The sequence below is a fragment of the Anomalospiza imberbis genome, chromosome 13 (assembly GCF_031753505.1).
Source record: "Anomalospiza imberbis isolate Cuckoo-Finch-1a 21T00152 chromosome 13, ASM3175350v1, whole genome shotgun sequence".
Classification (NCBI taxonomy): domain Eukaryota; kingdom Metazoa; phylum Chordata; class Aves; order Passeriformes; family Viduidae; genus Anomalospiza; species Anomalospiza imberbis.
The window spans coordinates 13,228,730-13,245,946 of NC_089693.1; the positions used below are offsets into that span (position 1 = coordinate 13,228,730).

Below are 17,217 nucleotides of genomic sequence, written 5' to 3' on the forward strand. Positions count from 1 at the left end.
AATAAAATTAGAATTAAATTTTAACTATTTTAATTAAAAATAATTTAAGTCATGTGTTCTTCCAACTGCATAAGTGAAGTCTCAATGGCACTTTCTATAGAAATTATTGGTTTTCACTTCCCATAGCTCTACCCCACGATGCAGCCAGAATGCTGAAGAATCACCTGCACCACCTCGAGAAGTGAGGGACTTGATACAAGTAACACCCAGCCTGATGAGAGAAATTAATTCTGAAGGGAAAAACCGACAATACCCACTGCCCCAAACCTCCAAGTGAGTGTTGAATGTGTCTCCTTCATGCCTAAAGTCTCATTTCCCTACCACTAGACTGCAGAGCAGTTACACAGACATAACCTTCAGCGTTAAGGAGAAATTTTAAAGTTTCCACTGCAAGTCTTTGTTGAGATTAATCTATATACTTACCTTTTTTCACCTAAATACTTTTTTCAGCTAAATAAATTCCCTTCAAAAGCATCATAACTATTTATTCAGAAACACCCTTTACCATATAACTGTAATAATTAACACACAAATAAACACAACCACCAGCCTTATTAAACATGCAACAGGAATAGTTTAACTTCCTAAGGAAGTTCAGCCCCTGAAAAGTTTCCCGGAGGTTTCACACCATCCTAACACATCTAACCCCTGTGCCAGCAGCTCACATCCCTGCTGTGCCAGCAGCTCACATCCCTGCTGTGCCCCATCACCCACTGACCCCAGGGGCCTGGCCCAGGCATCTCCAGTGCCCAGGGAGGCCTGTGGCCACTCCCAGCCCAGCCAAGAGTCCAAATCCCAGGCAGAGCCTCCACTGGAGTCTCCAGGTTCTATACAAGATGCCTGGAATCAGTACTGAGCTGCAGAAGCCACAACCAACAGGAGGGAAGTGTTTTGCTTACAGCTCTCCAGCTTGGAGCAGCCCAGGAAACTTCAATCACAAACTCCCCTGAATTTTCAATGTGGTGTTTTTAAAGCTAAGGAAAGTAAAACTATTCCTGTTGCAGTCATCCCCTGCCTCCTGTTGTGACCCATCCCTTCCCTTAGAATGCACATTTTTCTCAAGATCTTTTTCATCTCTCAGTCTCTTCATTCATCAATGTTTCTTAACCACACGTGCACAAAGTCTCTTACTAAACATCAACCCTATATCCATTTTTTCCCTAGTAGATTAACTCTTACCTACCTGAGAAACTTTTCTTCCTTACACCTCACCTGGGTGTTAAGAGCAATGAAATCAGTGGGACAGAGCTGGTTGCTGGCTCGCAAGGAAGCAGCTGTTAACTTCTCCTCTGCATTGCCACAGTAAGAAATCTGCAGCTGACATGCAGAACTGTGTTTCTGGTGATAAAAATGAGTGTTCATAGAAGCATCTCTGGAGTTTCCTCCCCCCTCTCTCTCTGTGTATGTGCTTCAGGGAATACAGAGGATGATGTACAGAAAATACAAGTACAAAGGGACATGCAGCAGATCCCAAAGAGCATCTCCCTGGTTGCCCAAGACTGCACCCTTGCTTGGCTGTTCATGACACCCTACAGAAACCTCAGGTTGCTTCCCCTTGCACTGCCCTGCCCACAGATGTGAGAGCCTGGTTTACAACTCCAGAATTGCTTGAGAAGCTACAAAAATCACCCTGCTCCCTTCCTCATGACAAAGAGCAGCCTAGGGCAAGTCCTGACCAGGATGTTCCTGTAAGGGTCTGCACCAGCCTGTTGCCCCTTCTGCAGTCCTCACTCCATCCAGCAATATGGGCCATGTCTTTTATTCCTCCCTGGCTGCCTCTTGTGTTCAGGCACACAAGGCAGGCCCACTTCAGCCTGTGCCATTCTCCATAAAGGCTGCCTCACTCCCATCACCTTGCCCCATTTGCCCTGCAACCAGAGGGCTGGAGAACCTCTCCTCTAAAGAAAGGCTGAGAGAACTGGGATTGTTCTGGAAAAGAGAAGGCTTCAAGGTGACCTAGTTGTGGCCTTCCAATACCAAAAGGGAACTTAGAGGATAGATGGGACAAAGCATGTAGTGACAGAACGAGGGGGAATGGGTTCAAATTGAAAGACATTAAGTTTAGATTAGATATTAGGAAAAACTTACTGTGAGGATGGTGAAGGACTGGCACACGTTGCCCAGAGAAGCTGTGGCTGCCCCATCCCTGGAGGTGTTCAGGGCCAGGTCGGATGGGGCTTTAAACAGCCTGGTCTGGTGGAAGGTGTCCCTGCCAATGGCAGGGGGTTGGAACTGGATGATCTTCAAGGTCCCCTTCCCACCTAGGCCATTCTATGATACTCAGCACCACCAACCTTTCCTTTACTTAAGCACAAGCTGCTATCACCACTCCCCCACAAACAGTTTCAAGAAAGGACCTGTTGCTGGGCACTCCCTGCTGCTGGTGCAGGGTTTCAGAGCCCCTCTCCCACTCCCCACCCAGCTGTGCACCTGCCAGGAAGGTTCCCAGAGCAGGGAGGAGCCTGGCCCTGCCTCACCTGCTCAGTGGCCTTGCTGAAGGGCCTCCCCTCAGCATCTCCAGGCTGGCCATGCACTGAAGGCTGACAGTGACCCAGAGCTTCTATAAAAACACAGTGTGTGTTTTTCCAAGGCTGCACTTCTCAGGAGCAGAACAGCAGGAAACAGCACTGCTGCATCTTCACTGCTCTGCAAAAGCAGCAGCATGTTGTGCTGGAACTACTGCCGTGGCCTGCCTAGGAGTACAAAAATTACTCAGTTCTTGCTATTTCAAGATTACTGATTTGCACTTCAAAGAACTGAATCACAACATATTAGAATAAACTTTTATTTACTGCTCTCAGGATTCTTATTTTATACTTTAAAGTATGCAACAAAACCTGCTACATTCAAATCTATACAGATTTACTGATATATCATTCACGTTTTACAAAACTGCATATAGATTTGGGAAATTTGTATAAGTTACCTTTATTTACATGTAATACTCTCAGTCCTAATGACCTAGTCAAAGGATAAAACAAAGTGGGATTTCAAATATCCCTTAAGACCCATTAACACTTGTTACATAATTTACATATCTTCAGAGAGAGATGTGCTACACTTCCTTCTTGCATATTTATAAAGACTGTGACTGAACAGAAATTTGGTGGCCAAAGCTAGGTACTGTCATTTCCTCAGATCATACTGGTAATAAAATGTTAAAATTTGAGCAAGCCAGGTATACAAACCAATTTGTTTTCTTTCAGAACCAACTTTGCTAATCATTTTAACCAGCACTTGCTCAAAAAAAAAAAAGTTAATATTAATACAAAAAAGACCCACATTTACAAAAGAAATCAAACTAATATTTATATAGGACAAGTTGATCTACAATAAATTGCACATTGTTGGTTATGACTTTGGTTATACTGTATTAACAAATTTGGTTTCTAGACTAACACTGGAGAAAAAAATATAAAAATGCATCTGTAGAAACTAGCAACCTGTAAACATATCACAGAACCAAATTCTGCACCTGATCACATGTGCATAACCTCCATGCAGTTCAGAGGAGTTTGCACATAACAGACTGCTGAATTTGGCCCAGAAAACCCTGTAAACATGTTCTTTATTGTTATGTAGTGCAATACTGCAAGAATGGATAATAAAGGCCTCTATCAGTAACTAAATACTGAATGATATCCATACAAATTTCACTTTAAGATTGATTTGTTGCAAAAGGCTCAATTGAAAATATTATCGTTCAACTACAAATTTATCCAAAAAAGTGATGAACCCTCAATTAACCAACATCAGTATACAAATTCAAACAAAAAATGGATATAATTTCTCATTAAAACTCAGAATTATGCTGCTTATCTGTTTTATATAAAAATCTTGGGTTTGTTACACTGTTTTAGCAAAAGCAAGTTAGAAACAGAAATGTAACAACTGTGTCAGCAGTCAGTGTTCTGCAAATAAATGTTTTCCAATGTTTTATCTAATACGCTGAATGATAAGGTGCTTTGGGCAGATCTGCTGCAAAGAGCCTGAAGCAGCACAAATTATGATATTGTAATACATGAAGTTTGTTGGGTTTTTTTTTGGCTGGGTTTTCTTTAAAACAGTTTAACAATTTCAGTTGCTCCTCTTAAAGCAGCAAATCAAATTTAAATTCTCTGCAAAGACTTCTTCGCAGCTTTACTTTAGTAGTGTACTGCAGGACAGTCTCAAATATTGTACAAGAGGCAACTGCTAAAACATTTTAGTTTTTGACTTACTTGGCACTGGCTGATCCAATATTGCATGTATCAGCAAATACACAAAACTATGGAAATGACAAAATACATTTTCAAAAGTTAGTTATTTTTAATACTTAGTTATTTTACACATGATACTATGAAGATTCAATAGCCATGTGACTAAATACAATGGTAGTCCCTGGAAAATTCAGATTTGTTTGTAAACCCTTAAAATGAAATTGCAGCACTGGACCAACATAATTTATGTCTGTGTCTTAATCAACCCCATCAAAACCCTGAGTGTTTTCAATCGCCAGAAGAAGTTTATCCCATAAATCTTCAAATGAGTCATATGGAGGCAAATCCAAGCGATTAAAGCTGAAAAACAGATGAAAACTCTTCAGTATTTTATCACTTTTACTAGAGGTCATAATTTATCTGAATTAAATACTCACCAGGTATGAGCTCTTGGCAGTTTTTCAGGGGTACCCCACTGTTCAACTGTGAACAACTGTGGTCCATTTGAACCTGAAGAAAACACATCGATTTTCACCCTATTATGAAATCCTTTTATAATCAGAGATCAAATGATGGCATTGTTGGGGGTTTTGTAATTGAGGTCTGACATTTGAAGGCGCTATCTATATGAATAAAATACAGACTATAGAAAGTAACAGTCAATAATCCCAAATCCCTTGTATTTTAATTATTTCTTGCTAAACCTCAGTTTCAAGAGACTTTTACATCTCAAGTGCAGAAGCCTAAGACCTAAATGTACATGCAGAGTAGCTGGCATTGAAGTTTTCTGGACAAGACAGTTTTATAAATTTTGCATATAAAAACGTATACATGTTTATCACCATGTGCCAAGCTGGTAGAAAATAGTCAATGTCCACCCTACCTATGCAGCAACAAAAACAGAGTAACTGAGAACTTCTGGAAACATGGCAATCATATGTGTACTCCCAGGATGTTCTTATTTTTTGGCTAGCAAAGGCAGCCGCAGCTCCCTCTATCCTTCAACAACTGTTACAGCATCTCAGCTCTAAGTTTCTTGGGCTTGTCAATTCTCACCAAGTAGATGCAAGGAGTGTTTTATAACCGTTTCCTTAAGCTGGGAAGAGACTGCAGTTAAGAAAAGAGAAAGACAAGAACTGCACTGTGTCAGAGAGTGGCTGCTCAGCGTCCCGGTGCTCCAGCGCAGCCGGGTTTGCCCCCGAGCGGGGAGCGCTCGCGTTGGGGAGCAGGAGCGCCCGGCCGTGCCACGAGAGGGAGATCTCCGCCAGGGAGCGGCTCCAGGGCTGCGGGCGGGGCAAGGGAGCGGCCCGGCAGCAGCAAAGCACCACGGACCAGCACAAACACTGAAAAACCACATACAGCACTACAAACACAAGGCACAGGAAATATAATTGTTACTGGGGTTTCGTGAGGACGGCATGCTGGCCACAGTAATGCAGAAATAACTGCAAGAGAAATAAACAAAGCTGTGCAAGACAACTGCTAGTTGAATTTTTCATTAACGAGTGAGTGAATACAACTACAGAAAACTGCTCAAGTATATTCTAATCCCTGGGCAGAAGGAAGCCAAGAACTTCAGCAGTTTCTTTCCCTGTATCAGTTCTTAGTTCTGTCTCTAGTAGTGTTCTTAGACAAATAAGCAGAGCTCCTGAGGCAGCAGAATTCTGGCTGGGCTCCCCTGCAATGAGCATGTGCTGTATGTAACACAGCAATGCCAAGGCTCAGGTGCAGCAGCAGACACACCTAAGCCTGCTGAGCACACTGTTCTGTCCACTGCAACTTACAACTCATTTACTGCTGGAACAGAAAAAAAATAAACTAAGTGTTTATGATGAAAATGAAGACATGGAAACACAAGATGGGTGGTCTTGTTCACAATCCTTTTGTTTTATAAACAAATTAATGTCATGTTTATAAAAAAGGAAATGCTTAATCAAAGAGGCAAGTTAGCCTATTCAGTCATTTGCACAGCATCTCAAGCACTTTTAACCTTAATAAAGTAGTCTAGCAGAAAACATAATAGCTGATGGCAGCTGAGAACAAACTTCCCCTAAGCCAAGCATCCCCACCCTTTGTGGCCTGCTCTATCTGCTTGCCTGCAGTCTGCCCACAGTGGCTTTTCTGGCTTTGCTATTGAAATTTGCTCCCTGCTGTCCTCTGCTTGTCTCAGTCTCAATGTTGTAGGTTCAGTACTTTTCTTCTGACTTTATGTCATGACATTTCAGTGGTCCCCTTTGGAGTATATCCTTACAAACAACTGCATCTGTACAACCACGGCTTGTGAGCAGATAAAAGCAGTTGTGGAACTGAAGTTAACTGCTGATGCCAGCATGTCTTTGTAATCAGATCTTGGATAACTGAGAATTTTCTTCAAGCTCAATCATGTGTTAAACAGGGATTTTTGCAGCTCTTGAGAACTTTAAAAATCCACATTCATTTGAGAACTCGTATACATTTAAAAACTTCCAAAACCAGAATTAACACAATATGCTCCCATATAGAACATGGAAACATGTGATATAAGTGACTCTTCTCTAATTTTATTTCTTATAACTGCCAGTACATACTAAATTTTAAAAGAAAATTTGAAAAAAAAGTTGACAATGTCTGAAGTCAAACATCAGGACAATGTAGGTATCAGGTTCTTTGTTACTTAATTGTGAAGATAATCTTAAGTACTCACCATACAGCTCAGCAAACCCATTCATGGGAACACGTGATGTGCCAGTAACAAACTGAAGTAATCTTATTCTCTTTTCAGAGTCCATCATTAAGACTGCCTATGTATGATAATGATTACAATTAAAGATTTCTTTTTAAATTAAAGTTTTAAGCCAGTAGACTTATGCAACATAGTATCTACCTTTAAATCATTATCAATGATATACATATGCATTTTTTTAGTGACACATACAGTCTAATTCTCTGCCTATTGCTTTAAGCTATGAAGTCAACAATTTTTTAATGGCACTGTAACAAGAGTATGGTTACTGCTCAGCAGGCTGTTAAAATGCTTCCCTTGAAGATTTGGCCCCCTACTTTCTTTGAAGTTTCTTATGTTATGATCTAGAAGCCAAATTCCTGTAATTTATTAAACAGAAGAGTTTAACACCTCTTTAGTGTAACCATGCCAGGAAAACCTACACAAATATTTTTAACCCCAGTCAGACAGGGATTTTTTTAAGAAGCAATCATCAGTATTGCATTTACATTCTTACCATGCATCTCATCTTTAGTTTTCTTACTTTGGAATTTTAATGGTCAAATAATATCTACCTGACCTTTTAATGAAGCAAACTATAACCTAGCAGAAAGGCAGCAGCTTTTGAACATGTTTTCAATAAGAAAATATTAGAACTTCATGGTACCTTCCAGAACCACTGTATTACTTGATGGTTTATGTTGTAGCCATTTTTGTATTTTGTGTGTAGTTTCCAATCAGCCACGTCCACATCTCCCAATCCACACATTAATAACTACATAGATAAAAAAATAAACAAACAACACCAAAGTTTAAGTCAGTAAAACAAAGTTTCAACATAATTTGTTTTCTTTTCCATGATACACCTACCTCTAGCTCATTTTCATCAAAAATTTTAATTAGATCCTGTGGTATTAGTTCAAAAAAGCCCTAAAAAAGATGAGGGAAGTTTGTAAAAAACCAAGGCAACATTATTTTAGCATTTTTAGTCATGAAGAAGGATATTTAGAGGCTTTGGTAAACACAGCCAAAGCAATATATCAAATACAGATATTTGGACACCAGTAGTCCTCAGTTTCATTATAGTACTTTAAATCGATTTCTCACATCTTTACTGTGCAACACTGAATTATGAGTATAGAAGTCTGAATATCATCTATGTAATACAATTTGTACAAAAAAAGGTAAATTGCCTAGTTTAAATCAAACTAATATAATTAAATTAAGTTTAATTTCTGCGGAGGTCATTAAATAGTTTGCTTTACAGCTAAAGCTGTCAATCAGGATTGAGAAATAACCAAATTTTTCAAGATGAATTAAACACCTCAGTAAAAACATACAAAATATTTTTAACTCTGAAATAATTCAAAGCTGACACTACAAACAGTATCACTGTCTTTTTTAATACTTTAAACAAAATAATTAGTGGGTCTTCAGGGTGTCCAAAAAACCTTAATATCAGATGCAACAAACTGTTAGAAGAATTTATTTTGTAATTAAAACTATACCTCTTTAAAGGCTGTCATTTGTTTCTGTACTCGGCTCACAAATCTCCACTGAATTACAAGACTGCAAAAACACAAAAAACCAAAAAAAAAAAAAAAACGCATATAAAATAAAAGTGATTTATACACAGAGCAAGAACTTCCTTTTGTAAATAAAGCTAACACAGATCCCCTGTGCTAGAGGGCAATCCACTGAGGTACACTGCACACAGCAGCCACTACTCACTGAATGTAGTCTCTCTTGTTCTTGTTGGTCACAACTATTTCTGATCCACCACTTTTCAGTTCATGCTGATGGGTCTAAATGCAATGCACAGAACAGGTCTTCAACAAGGTGAATATAACAAAATTCCTATGTTAATATTAGAAAACTCATGCAACTCCTGAAGACTGCAGAATTTGAGAACTGTGAGAAACAGATCCAGTCACACAGGTCACCTAATAAACACAATGTGGTACATTTTTTTAAAAAATGTTGTATTATTAAGGGGTGCAATGGGAAACCTCATTTTTTTCTTGACCTGCTACAAAACACCACCCAAGACTGCACAAAGGTGCAGAGTAAGGCACGCTTCTCTAACTGCATATTCCATGACCCAGCCCTCATTCCAAATCTCAAGGAAAAACAGTTACAGAAACCACTTCAGCAAGCATCCCAGTAAGTGAATCAATCTCTCTCACAAAGTGACTTATACTACTAGAACCTCAGAAGATAAATATCTCATTTTCAGTTATTATGGATGTGCATTTTCATTGCTTCTTCTCAGGATCACTGTTGTTACACAAGACCATAAAGGTTATTATCATTAGATCTAGCTGGCAACTATAATTTGGAAGGTTTATTCAAGATCTGTGGTATTTCTACATGACTTATCTAAACAGCTTTGTATGCAATAACAAACTTGTTTATACTATAGGTTTCTAGTACATCTTAAGAGAAAGGAAACATGTTATCTCCCAGGAATTCCAGCAGTTTCCAAAGAAGCTCATCCTTTCCAGCCAATCACATAAACCCAACCTCTACACCCCATCAAATAATGGACTATGGATATCTTAGTCTTGGTTGCCTTCACAGCAACAGCTTTATTTCAATGCAAGTAGTATTCAACAATGAAAAAAAACCAAACAATTTTTTAAAGCTCTGCTTATTTCCAAGTCCTTTATCACGCCAGGCTGAAATACACTCACTGCATGAGTGGAAAGAGCTGAGTGAGCAAAGGGGTTTTCTTAACACCATACACATAAAATCCCCTAATTTCACAGGTCAAGTATTTTGTTCCATGTTTTTTTCTATTCCAGATTACATGAACATACTAACCTGACCAAAAAGTTCTTCATCAACTATGAATCTGAGGTCCAGTTCTGTTGGATCATTTTCAAGAATCCATCTCAGAGAATTGTAATATTCACTATCCTAAGAGAAAATTACAAAATAGTAGACACTAAATAAAGTAGCCACCTCATAAACTACAAGAGGTTCCATGACAGCCCAGTGAACACTTCTGCCTAGGGTAATCCTATACTGGATACAGAGACACTGCAGTTGTAAAAAGCTCTGAAGACCTTTAAAACCTGATTGCTCAGCAATCTATGCAAAGGTCTCCAACAGCAAAATGGTGGTAAGATGGCATAGCACTATCTGAAGCAATATATTTTGGACTCTTGTCTCTCATCCTCTATTTAGCTTCTTTTTATTGTCAGGCGTTACTACAAAGAACCTTAGGAAATGAAAATTAAGATAAAGCCAACCACATCCTGGCTCCATCCAAAGCAGTGTGACCAGAAGGTTGAGGGAGGTGATTCTGTCCCTCTACTCAGCTCTGGGGCCACCAGCGTAAGGACATGGAGCTGCTGCAGCAAGTGCAGAGGAGGCCACCAAGATGCTATGAGGGCTGGAGCACCTCTGCTCTGGAGACAGGCTGGGAGAGCTGGGGGTGCTCAGCCTGGAGAACAGAAGGCTCCAGGAGACCTTCCAGCATCACTACAGGAGCTACAGAGCAGATGGTGAGAGACTTTCTATCAGGGAGTGTAGTGATAGGATGAGGAGGGTAGATCTAGCTTGGATATTAAGAAATTCTTCCCTGTGAGTATGGTGAGTCACTGGCACTGGTTGCCCAGAGAAGCTGTGGCTGCTCCATCCCTGGAAGTGTTCAAGACCAGGTTGGACAGGGCTTGGAGCAACACCCTTCTAGTGGAAGGTGTGCCTGCCTTGCAACCCAAACCATTTCATCATTCTAGAGTACCAAACAAAAACCAAATCAAAACAAAAAACAAAAAAAAAAAAAAAAAATCAGGACACATCTATAAATCTATTACTCCGAAACAGATAGCAACTACATGCTGTAATCTTAAAGGGCAGCAAAACCAGAAAGAGATTAAAAAGCCACAATAAACATCACTTTGTCCATGAGCATTCTAGATAAGAGCCATTATCAGGGAATCAACCAAACAAGAAAAGTCTAAGGGACATGTTTTCCTCTAAAAACGTTACACTGTATCACTCAAATATTTTCAGTCCCTGAAATAATTAAATTTCATAATCAAAGAAAAAATAACTAATTTAAAAAAAGGTTAAGATAGCAATCCTTAAAGTATTTATATTCCATTTTAACAACCTCAGTGTCTAAAACATTTTAAAAAAACATCACAGATAATTCTGAAAATAGACAAAGAGGGCACAGAAATTATTTCCTTACATAACTTGGAAACCTAACACAATATGATTGAAAAGAGACTCCATTTACCTACAATTCAACTAGCAAAGAGAATTTCAGACACTAACTTCTATTTCATGCTAAGAAAATACAGTTATTGTTTTCAATACAGCTTAACTGACTTGAACCTGAGTCTAGGTCTTTGATTTTCATTGGAAGTCTTAATTCCTATACAACTTACAGACTTATAAAAGATGTAGCCTAAGATATCTTTGAATCATGCATTTTCAACCTTCAAAATGTCATTAAAGATATATATATATAAATAAAAAAATTATAAATTAACATTAAATTTGTCAACATGGTAAAGCAAATTACATACCACAGACTCCATATCATGTAGTGTTATTGGCTTTTGGAGCATCATCTTGTAAAAAGGACGAATAAAAAAGGCTTTAAAGAAGAAGAAATAAGTTTAACAGATGTAACTTAGGACTCAAAACACATGCAATATTAATCTGAATATCACATTACATAAGATAAATACTAACCATCCAAAAGTTTGCCATGGTAAACAGCCATTCCAGCCACACGACCTATAAACTTGAAATAAGAGAGATGATCTTCATTGCAAAGTCCAGAGTTCGGATTGATCTGCAGAGTATAGTTATCCCTAAAGAGTTGGAAGGAGGGAACAGGGAAGAGAAAGAAAAACAAAAATGTTGTACTATTGGACCAGTCTCACATTTGAAGATCTGAAAGACATCACTTATTTAATCAGTTATTGCTTTTCATGATGATATCTAGTATTAAACAATATGTAATAGAAGCCTATTAGTGTATCAGAAACAACCACCACGAACTACCTCAGTAAATTAGAGATATACCAAGGAGAAGGGATTAACTCCCATTCGTTTTAAAGCAGAGTAACATTCTCTGCATTACTGGTTACATACTGCCTCTTCAGTATGCAGGAGATGGTTGCAAGCACATGCTTGTCCATGCAAAAAATGCCACGGCTTATGTTAGACTGCTGTAAAAAAACCTACAAGTACTGGCTCCACACTACTCTTCTGTCAAGCAACTGGGTGCAGATTATCACTGTTATTATCAACTAAACCCTCTGGTACATTTGCAAGGGCAGCAGGAACCCCATTTTTAAAGAAGGTACGAGAAATACAATTTCTTTTCCTAAGTTTTCACATCTTCCAGAGCGGTATTACTTACGTAGCTGAATATTCAAACAATCCATAGTAAGGATTAAACATTTCTTTAGAGAGAAGGAAGAACCATTCCCTGGCAACTCCTCCATAGTCTAAACCTTTTTCACCATCAAATTCAATCCAAAGTCTTGCTTTAAGGAAGTCTGCTCTCTTTACAGCTATGATTCTTCTGTAAGAATCTTCAAGGATTGTTGTGCGATGAATTTTCATTTCAAACCTATTTGGAATATCACTCTAAAAAAGAGAAACATGAAAGCAAAGCATAATAAAACAAAACCCAGCATCTTATAGTTTTGCAGAATATGCAAATTCTGAAAACAAAGAGGGCACAGAAATTGTTTCCTTACATAACTTGGAAACATAATACAATTTAAAAGAGGCTCCATTTATCTACAATTCAACTAGCAAAGAGAATTTCAGACATTAACTTCTATTTCATGTTAAGAAAATACAGTTAAAGTAAGTTTTTATTAGTAAAAACATATGGGCAGTTGCTCTGCATGCAGCAAGGCATGGAGTCTCTTCTGACACTGAACATTTATCGTATTACACACTTGATTAAAAACAGCTCACAGTTGACACAAAATTATCTGGAACCATTTTACCTGACTTATTTCACCTTCTAGTTCAATATTGTATGAGCCTAGGTGTCCCATTCTCCTACTTAAGACAAAATCTACAGTTGCATTTAATTCTCAAACTACCACAACTGTATTGTGTGGCTGAGTTCTTTATCTCAGATTCAGATACTGACATTTGAACGAATGTCAATCTTGTTTTACTAGGAACACAAAAAACAAGGTGTGTGTATATATACTTGTGTGAAATCTACAGGCAGACTTGGCAGGTAGAAGGCAAAGCATGGATCTAAACTCAAAGGCTATTATTACATATGCAAAATACCTCCCAAGGATGTAAAATTTGATTGAACTTGTGCAGACTCATTGTTATCTGGCTGTCCAGATGCTATTTACAGTCTTTTATGCTACATGATATAAATATACCTGGCACTGCCACTTCAAACTAGAGTTTGGAAACAAGATCCATAAACTTCAGATTTTAAGGCTGTAACAATTTATTGCAGTCATCCAGCCTGATCATGATGACAGTAGAGATTTCTACATAGACAGACTGAAATCTACTCTGAGAACTTTCCACATTCTGACTTTCAAAAGCTACTCTATGCTGGATCAGTGATTTCCAGACTTTTCTGTTGCCAGTCTTACTTTCAGGTTCATGACATTTTAACCTTTGAGAATGTCTACTTTTTTAATTAGATTGCTTACAGTCTTCATCAGTGCAAAAAGTCACAAATCCTGCTGTTAGAGCAAATGCTAATTGTTATGAAGTTGGTGCTTCACAAATATATTTGTGATCAGACAGTAAATTCACCTTCCCTGTGAATTTGCTTTCCCTTGTTTAGGGGTCTAAGTTTCATAACCTGCTGCTGGATTCCTGCTGATTACTAACCTGTTTCTTCAATTTCTTTCTGAAGAATTCATACTTCCGTTTATAGTCCCTGGAGTAAGGCACAGCCTTTGGGGAGGGAAAAAAAAGTCTCATGTGTCTTGTGAAACACAAACAACCCATTTAAATTCTGAGATAACAGGAATACATGTTTTACTGAGTGCCAGGGGAAACTTCCAGTTTATAAACAGCAGGAATGAAAAGCACTTGAGAAGTGCTAGCTCAGATCAGATCCACAGAAGTCATGCTGTATTTCCTCATTAGCTGATGTAACTGCCTGAGATCCCTGAGTGGCCCCAATCAAAGTGACCAAAATGCCTTTGGTGACGTCCATAAAAGCATCTATTTCCCTGCTGGATCATGAGAGACCTGGCTAGAAACACCTCTGTTTTCCATGGACAGGGAAGGTTGTTTACATATGCAGGCTATAAATAAACGCAGATATCAGCTGAACACTAAAACCCATCTATAATTACAATGCAAACCATCTTTGCAATTAGTTCTGGTAATTTCACACTTCAGATTAAGTATTGAGATTGGATAATTATTTTTCAGTTGAAAATCAATTTAATTCCTCTTTAATCTCTTTTTTTTTTTCTTTTTTTTTCCCAGTTTTACTTCATAAATTGAGCTAGTGTGGACAAGAAATAAATAACACTTCCTTACACACTTCAAAGCCCTCCCTCCAGCCTATAAGGAAACTTTCTTACTACCATGGGAACTGCTTTTTCTTTCTGCCATTTAAAGACCATTTCCCCAGAAAGCTTTCTAAACAGTTTTTAAAAAGAAATAAAAATGCTATGCTTTCAGACACCCTGAAAGTTTCACTTTCTAGACCAACTAACTGATAAATGACACAAGCTTGGATTCTATTAACAGTATTTCTGAAAAATACAAAAATCTACATTAGGAAAGCTTACTGGTCCAGTTATTGCCACATTCTGCAGTCGAGGATCCTCCCATTGTGTTCTCTTTGTATCTGCAAGAAAATTTTTAATTAGTTCCATTAATTCAAACAATGTTCACAAATAAAATGATGAATAGGGAAGAACACCACACTGTACATACTGTGGTTTATGAAGAATATTCTTCCATCTGTGTGAGTTCTCTCTTCCCACCCTGGCTGTAAAAATGCAAGATTTTTATTACATATTTTTATTACATTTTTATTATAAATTTCTGATCATATAGTGTGCCTAGAACTCAACATGATCTACAGTTAGGGGCATTCCTCCCCCATCTACTATCAGCACTGAAATTCAGAACAGTACTTCTTGTAGGAAGAAAGCAAGCTGCATTTTCTCATGTGCAAATTTTAATAATGCTAACTTAAATAGTTTAAATTGTTTCATCTGCAAAACAACTAGAAAATGGTTTACTTACTGGTAATGGGCCCAGGTCAACTGGATCAAGGGAAGTCTTTCTCCTTGGATGAGCAGAAATTTTCAGTCTTGGATCTTCCTTTGAAAAGAAAACAAGCAGCATGTTAAAATCCTTTTGCTGTTTTTTAAAAAAATTTTTTGGTCTTTATTATTTTGTCAAGAATATGCCTAGTAGGCATGTAATGGTTGCATATTCTGCAGCCAGAGAAATCCTTGTGGATTCTCAGTCCTCCAGTAATTTACAATCATCTTCTAATAACCTCTCACTTTATTTTATTTACATATATATAAATATAAATCCCTCATTCAACTCAATTTTTGTGTAATTGAGTCAAATTACTCCTTCCACACCTTATACTTTTTGGGTTTGGAGGGGTTGTTTGTTGTTTGGTTGATGGGTTGGGGTTTTTTGTGGGAGCTTGGATGAAGGTGGTTGTGTTTAACGAGTTCTTCTCATCTGCCTGGAGAAAAGAATACTCATTTTGGATCAATTTAATGCATTTCTCTTTCCCTTTCACCTGACTGTAACACTGACTTACTCTGGAGATTCTTAAGCTCATCTAATAGCACTGCCAAGTGGTGTGCAGTGCCCCTCTGTGGAACTGCAGCTGTACAGCTCCCTCGTCCATATGGAACTTGCATCTGGTCTGCTTTTCTGAGCATTCACAGAAATTTGTGTTGTGCCCTGTGATGAATTCAAGGTAATGGATTTCCTGTTGAAGGTATGTTTACAGAACTCATTTCTGTGAACAGCTCCTGCAAGCTACCAAGTTCTGCAATGTCATTTAGGAGGGCTTACATCTGTGAAACAGATTCCTCTTTTTCTCCTTCTAAGGAGGTAAAAGCTTCCTAAACTTTCAAGTACCAATAAAATTAGCAAAATTGATACTCTTCTACTCATGACAGGTTATAATTATAACTTGCCAAGTTATAATTACCTTAGCTTTTTTATTATATATCACTCAGACTCACACAGAATATTTTGGGTTGGAAGGGACCCACAAGGATCATGGAGTCTATCTCCATGGTCTGTACAGGGACTGAATGCCCCACCTTGGCTTTATTAGCACCATGATCTCAACCATGCTCTTGAACAGACAGATACAGCTATCTTGGCACTAAAGAAACATAACGTAAGCTTGCTGAAAGCAGCAAAGTTTTGACTCAAGAGGAACTAGAATTTCAGTTGATGAGAACAGTTTTCCATTACCCATGTTGTAGTTTTGGTATTGTGGTCAATAAAGAATGGTCTCCCATTGGGTGCATGTCGAACTTCCCAGCCTTTAGGGAGAAATCCTTGCTCCATTTCAGGCTGCTGCTGCTGAGAAGACTGTTGTGATGAATCACTTGATGCTGCTTGTGGTTGTCTTCCTATAGAAATACTTTGTGCAGCTGACACCTGACTTGTTTCCGCAGCAATCTATGGTAAATGACCAAAAAACATCCTATCAAATCAAAGCCCTGTAAAGAAGTATCTTTTTTCCATTAACCTGTATTTTTGACTCATGAAAGCAGTTTCATAAAGCAAGTCCCTGATAGATTTCATTATATCAACTACATTGACTACCAATCACTGATTGTGCTGAAGGCTTACAGAAGCCTTCCAGCCTCCCCAGTCAGCTACCACTCTCCGGAAGGGAGAGTGACTTGCCATAAACATCACTGTTGCTAACTGCCCATGCAGTCTCTCAGATATTTTATGTGGTACTTTACAGTTTATGCCTTTTACGTGTTCTATTTCAAAGCCATCTCTCCGCTTCTATTACACAAGATGTTTTAAAAGTTCAGTGAATACAAACGTCAGTAAAATGAAGACAGGCAGTACCTGTACAACTGGTTTTATCCAGGTAGTGGTTCTAGAATTGTGATCTATATAGTATGACCTTCCTTTTTCATCCTGTCGTTCTTCCCAGCCTGGGGGTAATCCAGATGAAGTAGGCAGTAACTAAATATTAGTGATAACAGACAAAAAACAATTAAGGAAATGATGAAACTTACTGTGAAAAGGTTTTCCTCCGTCAATTTAAAACAACAAAACTATATTCTAGAAGGTTCATGACTTATGATCTGGATAAAATAGATAAAA

The 17,217-nt window shown here is 38.3% G+C and overlaps 1 protein-coding gene across 2 annotated transcripts in view; it reads right to left on the reverse strand.

Annotated features, from left to right (window-relative positions):
• Window positions 1-2,769: 2,769 nt before the first annotated feature.
• NEDD4 (NEDD4 E3 ubiquitin protein ligase) overlaps window positions 2,770-17,217 on the reverse strand; it is a 51,084-nt gene continuing 36,636 nt past the window's right edge. For both annotated transcript variants that reach the window (XM_068204030.1, XM_068204029.1), the window contains 17 exons: window positions 16,957-17,076; window positions 16,342-16,551; window positions 15,133-15,210; window positions 14,818-14,872; window positions 14,670-14,728; window positions 13,753-13,818; window positions 12,287-12,516; window positions 11,611-11,732; window positions 11,442-11,512; window positions 9,724-9,819; window positions 8,632-8,705; window positions 8,409-8,469; window positions 7,771-7,830; window positions 7,568-7,675; window positions 6,883-6,979; window positions 4,637-4,709; window positions 2,770-4,559 (listed from right to left, as the gene is read on the reverse strand). In XM_068204030.1, the coding sequence (XP_068060131.1) occupies window positions 4,457-4,559; window positions 4,637-4,709; window positions 6,883-6,979; window positions 7,568-7,675; window positions 7,771-7,830; window positions 8,409-8,469; window positions 8,632-8,705; window positions 9,724-9,819; window positions 11,442-11,512; window positions 11,611-11,732; window positions 12,287-12,516; window positions 13,753-13,818; window positions 14,670-14,728; window positions 14,818-14,872; window positions 15,133-15,210; window positions 16,342-16,551; window positions 16,957-17,076 (1,683 nt within the window). In that variant the 3' untranslated portion in view covers window positions 2,770-4,456. The remainder of the gene's footprint in view (window positions 4,560-4,636; window positions 4,710-6,882; window positions 6,980-7,567; window positions 7,676-7,770; window positions 7,831-8,408; window positions 8,470-8,631; window positions 8,706-9,723; window positions 9,820-11,441; window positions 11,513-11,610; window positions 11,733-12,286; window positions 12,517-13,752; window positions 13,819-14,669; window positions 14,729-14,817; window positions 14,873-15,132; window positions 15,211-16,341; window positions 16,552-16,956; window positions 17,077-17,217) is intronic.